The sequence below is a fragment of the Saccoglossus kowalevskii genome, chromosome 6, assembly GCF_978046115.1.
Source record: "Saccoglossus kowalevskii chromosome 6, keSacKowa6.1, whole genome shotgun sequence".
Taxonomy (NCBI): domain Eukaryota; kingdom Metazoa; phylum Hemichordata; class Enteropneusta; family Harrimaniidae; genus Saccoglossus; species Saccoglossus kowalevskii.
In genome coordinates this window covers 23,613,871-23,623,380 of record NC_140646.1, presented here as the reverse complement: position 1 = coordinate 23,623,380, position 9,510 = coordinate 23,613,871, and the positions used below count along the sequence as shown (strand labels likewise).

The 9,510-nt window shown below is 35.4% G+C and overlaps 1 protein-coding gene across 3 annotated transcripts; it reads left to right on the top strand.

Moving 5' to 3' along the window:
- The first annotated feature begins 96 nt into the window (after positions 1 to 96).
- LOC100375818 (DNA replication complex GINS protein PSF2-like) lies at positions 97 to 9,072 on the top strand. Of its 3 annotated transcripts, XM_085500228.1 has the most exons (6): positions 125 to 169; positions 2,105 to 2,226; positions 2,360 to 2,474; positions 3,209 to 3,308; positions 4,311 to 4,437; positions 8,470 to 9,072. In XM_085500228.1, exons 3-6 carry the CDS (start codon positions 2,411 to 2,413, stop codon positions 8,593 to 8,595), a joined length of 417 nt encoding a protein of 138 aa, XP_085356354.1. In that variant the 5' UTR covers positions 125 to 169; positions 2,105 to 2,226; positions 2,360 to 2,410; the 3' UTR covers positions 8,596 to 9,072. The 3 variants fall into 3 exon arrangements, with proteins under 3 accessions (XP_085356353.1, XP_002735099.1, XP_085356354.1); XM_085500227.1 differs by lacking the exon at positions 2,105 to 2,226 and having other exon boundaries at positions 97 to 169; XM_002735053.3 differs by lacking the exon at positions 2,105 to 2,226 and having other exon boundaries at positions 103 to 293.
- Positions 9,073 to 9,510: the final 438 nt, after the last annotated feature.

Here is a 9,510-nt window from a genome sequence, read left to right as displayed (position 1 = left end):
ATATAAATGACATGTAAATTATCTAGTATGGAAAGATTTGTGCCATCTCAAATGTTTTTATAAATTATTCTCGTATTAATTCAGCAAAAGTTACGTAGTCCTGATTGTAACCTCGTTTTCGTTCAAAAGTTCCCGCGAATTAATCAGCTGATGGAAGTCGTTTTATTTTGTAAGCGTTTGTGTTAAAATTCAATGTTTGCCATATGGATCCATCGGAAGTAGAATTTCTATCAGAAAAGCAGAAAGTTGTGATCATTCCAAATTTTTCACAGGACAAGGTCTATTTAATCAGTGTATGTATGCATCTGTTGTGTTGGACGGGCGGATCCACCGCTCGTGTAAAATTTGGAAAATAGAATGACTGATAGAATCAATATTATACCCATATTGAATTTGTACATGATTTACGGTTCAAACTTTTTTTTATATTGGGGTTTTTTGCTAAAATATGTGATTTAATATTCAAAGTTTTCTTTTTGATTTTTTTCTGAAAGCAAAATATAGAAAATCAAAGTTGTTTCTATAAGTCGCATTTCCCACTTTCTAAACTTTTTAATTTCTATTCTCCGCCTATAACTTATTTGGGTCCTTACTGTGAACATAGTTTATAGTTCCATGCTGTGAACGAACATGCAATCCAACCAGCAGAATTGCAATATGTAACTTATTGTTTTGAAAACAAAATAGCAATATTGATAGTTCAAATGTAACAGTTATGTTATGGTAACCCGATATCAATATAGCCCTGAGTATAGCCGTGGTTTCGCGGCGTTTTGGGTCCGAGAAGGTATTTTGCTTCGTCTGTCAATTATATACACATCGTCGATGTATACCGACGATGTGTATATAATTGATACCTTCCCGGACCCAAAACGCCGCGAAACCACGGCTACCCCAAGTACAGTCCTGTAGGTTGACTTCCTTCCAGTACCGGTACTGTGGGGGCCGAATGATCAGCGAAGGAGGCCAACCTACAGGACTGTACTCGGGGCTAATATCAATACTGCTACTTTCTAGCAAAACAGTGAGCTATATTGCAATACTGCTGGTTAGTTTGAATTTTTGTTCACAGTAAAGACTTCTTTTCGCCAAACCAACAGATTTTATCATTTCTCATGGTGGACATGACAGTGGAAAGTGTTCTGTAGTAATAATATGAAAGCAACTTTAAAAGATGTCTGCTAGTCCTAATTCAACTTGGGGTCCCAATCAACGCCACCACATTTGGTTCTTTATGACATTTGACCTGTATGTATGAGACTATGTCATATTGTAATGTAATCAGAGATTTATATAAGGATATGTAACTTTGATATCCATATATGGTGGAGCTATGCGAATGAGCCACATATGTTTGCCGCAATCAAAATTGTTCTATCAAATGGAATCACATGGGAAAGCTTGGATTGCGAAAACAGAAATGAGAGAAATACTTGTATCGTATTTGCTCCATGTTACGTAAATTACATTTATATGTGCTTCTTTTGGAAATGCGCTTCCAATAGAGCAAATACAGTAATACATAATTATGCAAGGACACTTTAGATAACAGCTTGAGATCTAGTTTAACAATTTCTTCACAGGCTCTCATTAGCCCAAGAAATGTACTCAATCTGAGCTTCTGCAAAGGATAAAACAGCAGTAGTGGCTTCTATTACTGTTGCATAGTTTTTCCAGATAAAAAATCATTTTTTATAGTCGGTTTATTTTAAATAAGGGGTGACTCATTTGCAATTTGAGAGAGCTGGAAGAAATTGATCACACTAATGTGGTAGGGATTTTTTTCCTGAGAGCATGTCTGCACTTTTTGAACATTTTTTTTATATCTTTGAGCCATTGGAATATTTTTTCAGTCCACATGCAATTTTTTTTTCCAAATTTCTCCAGTCCCTGATTTCAAATAGGTTACCTCTAACAAATTAGCATTATAAAAAATCACACAATTGTTGTACCGGGTAATATACAAGGTTATTACGAGGATACCTCAAAGTTTGCAGGAAGAAAGTACAGCGTGAGTATCAACCAATGCAACGGCGTACTGTCTGAGTGCATACTTTAAGTAACCTCGTAATAACCTTATTATTATACATCTTTTCCTTCCAAGGATACATCATGGGAATGCCGAAATCCAAAATGTTTAGAAGAGAATCGATGAACTTCTTAGTGTGGAGTCCGATAACACCCTGGTGACAGCCATGTTTGTTTTTATTATTAGAGAATGCTTACGTGCGTAATCTTTCCGCATTTCCTAATATGGTAGAATGAAAATACCTAGTAAAATACCTCAAAATTATGGCACGTTGTAACTTATGGCGTTACGGTGACAGATGTATAATAATTCTATTTATGCAATCAACAGGGTGATGTAGGACCATTCAATCCTGGCTTACCTGTAGAAGTCCCTCTCTGGATGGCTGTTAATTTGAAACAAAGACAAAAATGTAGAATACAACCTCCAGACTGGATGGATGTGGGTAAGTTTAGTAGGATTGAAAAAATACTGTCATACAGTAACTGGACATGATTTGCATAATTATTCAGTCAGATGTACTCAGAGGCAATGTACATTGGTGGCTATTTATTAAAAGCAAACTGCACCTCATCAAATAGAATCAACTGAAAGATTTTGATAGTATTATAATAGAGTACATAGTTTAACTGAAATTTTATGCTGGTTCATGACTTTTCAGATAGGTTTTAGGGACACAATATACTTTAACATATCTTCCGATGGAAATTGTTCCAGAATTGTCCAGTTTTGCATTTTTTAGGAGGTTTTTTCTCCAAACAAATATTTTATACTAGAAAAAAATCATAAGAGTTCATATGTGTCAAAAAATCAATCACCTGGTAGATCAAAATATTTAAAAAAAAATTATGATCAATTTTGCACTTTTATAATAGTCATTTTCTTGAATCATTGAAAATCATGTAGTTTTGTAGCAGCAAAAATTTAATAAGGATCTCTGTGAATTTTAAACAAAATCTTAAGAATGGTATTGAATCATGAAACAGCGAATAATAATAATCTAATTGTATCCTACCAAGGGTTCATAAAGAACCTGTGCAGTGCAATACAGTGCAACAGTTTTTTTCTGTTTAACAAATGAACACCCAGTTTTGCTTGTCACACTTGTCAGAGTCGAGTCTTTTTGGCAACCAAAACACAGTATTTAATTAAAGGAATGTTTTATTTCTTTTGCTCCAGAAATATTGGAAGAGAAGAAGAAAGAAGAAGTTGGATCTCAAGTGTTTCAGCCGATGTTAAACGAACATTACATGGAAGTGGCACAGTTATTGATTAAATGGTAAGCTTAGGTAGAGCTGACACTGTGAGATGAGAGAACAGTTTGACTATAAAATGCTAAATAATAATAAATTATAGTTTATAGTGTCTGATATCCATCCATCAGTGATGCTCAATGACACTTATCATAAAACATATTGAAAAAAAATGATTATTTAGTCTGCATCTTAAGATATCTACTTTAGGTTGTTCTCAGATGCTTTGTTTAATGGTAAAGGATGAGTGTGTAAATAATTAGCCAACACAAGATTTTTGGTACATAGATAATTTTTTTCCTGCTGGAGCGTAGACTTCTATTTGAGGTGCTTTGTTGTATGAGATTTTAAATATAAGGTGGAGTAAACTGATGAATAGCTGTACCATAAAATCTGTATTATAAACCGCATCGCTAATAGAAGTCGCATCCAATCTTTTTGTACAATTGAGAACCAAAAATTCATCATTTCTCATATGTGTAGATGCTCTAATAGAAGCCGCATTCCCTCTGTTGCTTTGTACCATTTTAATAGAAGCCGCGGCTTCTAATACAGATTTTACAGTACCGGGGTAAGAGTTTGAATGCTCATCTATTAAGTCTTTCCATTGGATTTCATTTTTTTGTGTGTATCCCATTCATACTGTAAATACATTAATTTAAATTTTTTTTATTTTCACCAATCAATAAAATCTGCTAAATTTGAATACATGTGAAAGGTTGAATTAAAATATGTACTTGTATGGTTTGTTGATCAAATTGTTGAAATGTTCAATATAACAAAAGAGTCATTTGAAAACATCAATATTTTCTCGTTTATTAAAAATATGACCCCAATAATCAAAGTTCGCCTGCAATAAAATAATCCCATGATCCCCCATTCTCAAACATAATTTACTTTCCACAAGTTGAGAATGATTTCTTTACACGGCATTGAAAATTGGTAATTTGTTGCAAACTTTGCTTTTGTATTTTTGAGCCCAAATTCCTAAGTTTTAGTTAATTAAAGCAAAATTGTTCATGTTATAGTGCTGCGAACGACATCCCGAGAGCTGATGAAGTCAGGACATTAATAAAAGATATCTGGGATGTCAGGATTGCCAAACTTAGGAGCAGTATTGACCGATTTGTTAGTGATCAAGAAACCCATGCAAGGGTGAGTTTTTGTCATTACAGTCGACTTCAGAGTTATAGTTCAGATTGTACCGAAGCTCCATGAATGTTACTGCAATCACTTGATGCATAGGATTGTGCATGTCAGGATGAATGCTGATTCTTTTCCTTTAACCTTTATGTGGTCAAGTCAATATAAAAACACATGGGGTTCATTAGGGATAATGATTTTAAAAATGGCAAGTCAATGAAACAGTGGCACTAGTACCAGCTTTTTAATGTCCGATATATTCAATGAGGTCCCTTACAAAAATGTTCCTCATTTCACTAATGCCTAATTATGATGCTATCGATATCTCATTATGTAGCCTAGAATCTATGTACCACTGCATTCATAATTCCTCACTCCACTAATGCCTAGGTATGATGCTAGCAATATTTCATTCTGTAGCCTAGAATCTATGCAGTGTTCCAATCAATCTCACTCCACTAATGCCTAGGTATGATGCTAGCAATATTTCATTCTGTAGCCTAGAATCTATGCAGTGTTCCAATCAATCTCACTCTACTAATGCCTAGGTATGATGCTAGCAATATTTCATTCTGTAGCCTAGAATCTATGCAGTGTTCCAATCAATCTCACTCTACTAATGCCTAGGTATGATGCTAGCAATATTTCATTCTGTAGCCTAGAATCTATGCAGTGTTCCAATCAATCTCACTCTACTAATGCCTAGGTATGATGCTAGCAATATTTCATTCTGTAGCCTAGAATCTATGCAGTGTTCCAATCAATCTCACTCTACTAATGCCTAGGTATAATGATGCTAGCAATATTTCATTCTGTAGCCTAGAATCTATGCAGTGTTCCAATCAATCTCACTCTACTAATGCCTAGGTATGATGCTAGCAATATCTCATTCTGTAGCCTAGAATCTATGCAGTGTTCCAATCAATCTCACTCTACTAATGCCTAGGTATGATGCTAGCAATATTTCATTCTGTAGCCTAGAATCTATGCAGTGTTCCAATCAATCTCACTCTACTAATGCCTAGGTATGATGCTAGCAATATTTAATTCTGTAGCCTAGAATCTATGCAGTGTTCCAATCAATCTCACTTCACTAATGCCTAGGTATGATGCTAGCAATATCTCATTCTGTAGCCTAGAATCTATGCAGTGTTCCAATCAATCGCACTCTACTAATGCCTAGGTATGATGCTAGCAATATCTCATTCTGTAGCCTAGAATCTATGCAGTGTTCCAATCAATCTCACTCTCCTAATGCCTAGGTATGATGCTAGCAATATTTCATTCTGTAGCCTAGAATCTATGCAGTGTTCCAATCAATCTCACTCCACTAATGCCTAGGTATGATGCTAGCAATATTTCATTCTGTAGCCTAGAATCTATGCAGTGTTCCAATCAATCTCACTCCACTAATGCCTAGGTATAATGCTAGGAATATTTCATTCTGTAGCCTAGAATCTATGCAGTGTTCCAATCAATCTCACTCCACTAATGCCTAGGTATGATGCTAGCAATATTTCATTCTGTAGCCTAGAATCTATGCAGTGTTCTAATCAATCTCACTCTACTAATGCCTAGGTATGATGCTAGCAATATTTCATTCTGTAGCCTAGAATCTATGCAGTGTTCCAATCAATCTCACTCTACTAATGCCTAGGTATGATGCTAGCAATATTTCATTCTGTAGCCTAGAATCTATGCAGTGTTCCAATCAATCTCACTTCACTAATGCCTAGGTATGATGCTAGCAATATTTCATTCTGTAGCCTAGAATCTATGCAGTGTTCCAATCAATCTCACTCTACTAATGCCTAGGTTTGATGCTAGCAATATCTCATTATGTAGCCTAGAATCTATGCAGTGTTCTAATCAATCTCACTCTACTAATGCCTAGGTATGATGCTAGCAATATTTCATTCTGTAGCCTAGAATCTATGCAGTGTTCCAATCAATCTCACTCTACTAATGCCTAGGTTTGATGCTAGCAATATCTCATTATGTAGCCTAGAATCTATGCAGTGTTCTAATCAATCTCACTCTACTAATGCCTAGGTATGATGCTAGCAATATTTCATTCTGTAGCCTAGAATCTATGCAGTGTTCTAATCAATCTCACTCTACTAATGCCTAGGTTTGATGCTAGCAATATCTCATTATGTAGCCTAGAATCTATGCAGTGTTCTAATCAATCTCACTCTACTAATGCCTAGGTATGATGCTAGCAATATTTCATTCTGTAGCCTAGAATCTATGCAGTGTTCTAATCAATCTCACTCTACTAATGCCTAGGTATGATGCTAGCAATATCTCATTCTGTAGCCTAGAATCTATGCAGTGTTCCAATCAATCTCACTCTACTAATGCCTAGGTATGATGCTAGCAATATCTCATTATGTAGCCTAGAATCTATGCAGTGTTCCAATCAATCTCACTCTACTAATGCTTAGGTATGATGCTAGCAATATTTCATTCTGTAGCCTAGAATCTATGCAGTGTTCCAATCAATCTCACTCTACTAATGCCTAGGTATGATGCTAGCAATATTTCATTCTGTAGCCTAGAATCTATGCAGTGTTCCAATCAATCTCACTCTACTAATGCCTAGGTATGATGCTAGCAATATTTCATTCTGTAGCCTAGAATCTATGCAGTGTTCCAATCAATCTCACTCTACTAGTGCCTAGGTATGATGCTAGCAATATTTCATTCTGTAGCCTAGAATCTATGCAGTGTTCCAATCAATCTCACTCTACTAATGCCTAGGTATGATGCTAGCAATATCTCATTATGTAGCCTAGAATCTATGCAGTGTTCCAATCAATCTCACTCCACTAGTGCCTAGGTATGATGCTAGCAATATTTCATTCTGTAGCCTAGAATCTATGCAGTGTTCCAATCAATCTCACTCTACTAATGCCTAGGTATGATGCTAGCAATATCTCATTATGTAGCCTAGAATCTAAGCAGTGTTGCAATCAATCTCACTCCACTAATGCCTAGGTATGATGCTAGCAATATTTCATTCTGTAGCCTAGAATCTATGCAGTGTTCCAATCAATCTCACTCTACTAATGCCTAGGTATGATGCTAGCAATATTTCATTCTGTAGCCTAGAATCTATGCAGTGTTCCAATCAATCTCACTCTACTAATGCCTAGGTATGATGCTAGCAATATTTCATTCTGTAGCCTAGAATCTATGCAGTGTTCCAATCAATCTCACTCTACTAATGCCTAGGTATGATGCTAGCAATATTTCATTCTGTAGCCTAGAATCTATGCAGTGTTCCAATCAATCTCACTCTACTAATGCCTAGGTATGATGCTAGCAATATTTCATTCTGTAGCCTAGAATCTATGCAGTGTTCCAATCAATCTCACTCCACTAATGCCTAGGTATGATGCTAGTAATATCTCATTATGTAGCCTAGAATCTATGCAGTGTTCCAATCAATCTCACTCCACTAATGCCTAGGTATGATGCTAGTAATATCTCATTATGTAGCCTAGAATCTATGCAGTGTTCCAATCAATCTCACTCTACTAATGCCTAGGAAAGATGCTCGCAATATCTCATTATGCACGCTAGAATCTATTTGTGAACAATAGCTCACAATATTCATTAGTGATATATCGCGGTACTAGTGAAGTATAACATGCAGAATTTAGCATAGATTCTAGGCTACTGTGGGCCTTAACATAGTCCGAAAAATAATTTACGTACAAGATTTGATACAAAAAATGTACTTGGCTTTTGTTTTCATTTCTAAAAATGTAAAACCATCATCAATTAGATTGTAGAAAATATGTGACATTGTATCTCTAATGCCATTATCTGTGTACCTGGTTTGAACTAAAATGGTCTGCACATGTCTGACAATTCACAAATCTGTAAGTTTCCTTTTTTGAATCAAAAGTGCATGTATGTATTTTAATACCAATGCATCCACACATTTAGACATTGGTTGAAGGGTGTGTGATAGTTCTGTCATAGGAATGCCATTTTAAAATTACACAAGTACAATATAGTTCTTTTTTTTTTTAGCTGGACAATCTATCATTAATGGAAATAAACACAATACGTCCATTTTTGACACTCGCATTGGATCATATGCATACACTGAGAATGAACACGCAGCAAAGTAGTCGGGCCGCACCAACACAAGATTGAACTTCACTTGAGCTTCCAAGATTCAGATGACATCTCCAACAGATGGAAATCAACTTTAATAATACTTGGCATCTATTTTAATAAAGTATTCATTACTGAAATGTTTATTGCTTTGATATATGTCAGTAATGGGTACTACCGTATTTCTCTTTATCGACTATAATATAATCATTTTCTGTATGTGAAGTCTACATCTCAAATGTACCACTAACTTTATGCACATTAATGTGTTGAAATGCAAATTCAGTACTATACACTGCAAAAACTTTCTTAAATGCTACTTTATTCTATTTACATCCAGTCTGTTTTAGTCTTAAATTTAAACTTATTTTTCACAAGCTTATTCATTTATGTATTAATATACTAGTATACAACAATTGCATCTCCTGTGTCCCATTAGCTATTGTTCATTTCAGTCGTGTGTATTTTTGGAAGGCTATTCAACAAAATAAATATAGTTATGAACATGGATATAAACAGTTCGACAGACAGAATTATTTCTCAGAAATACCAAAGTGTGCTGGTCTGTCATGGCTGAGGGAAGTGACTGATCAATGGCTAGCAATAATAACGCTCAATTTTTGGCACTGTAATGGCGGTGTTATTACTTAAGTTCCAAATTCAATTATTTCACATTCTTAAAGGGACATTAGCTGTAACTGTCTGATAAAAACCATTTGTGTTATTACTGTTGAAACGTGGACACTGAAAGCATATCATATACTGATGTACATTGAATCACCTGCAAAAAAAGACGGCTGCAGGGTTGTTTCCAGGTCTTCAGAGGGCGCCATCTATTGAATCAAGTGACTGTGCAAGAAAAGTCAAATACATTGCCATCTTGATAGGTTAAGTGTCTAATTTCCCTATGCTTTTACGCTGTGTAGTTACATTTTTAAAACAAGCAGCCAGTCG

Bases quoted from the DNA above. Each gene is read 5' to 3' on its own strand.
- LOC100375818 (XM_002735053.3), top strand. From the start codon at position 204: ATGGATCCATCGGAAGTAGAATTTCTATCAGAAAAGCAGAAAGTTGTG. The intron at 294-2,359 runs GTATGTATGCAT...TGCAATCAACAG, and splicing joins ACAAGGTCTATTTAATCAGT to GGTGATGTAGGACCATTCAA. The intron at 4,438-8,469 runs GTGAGTTTTTGT...TTTTTTTTTTAG, and splicing joins ATCAAGAAACCCATGCAAGG to CTGGACAATCTATCATTAAT.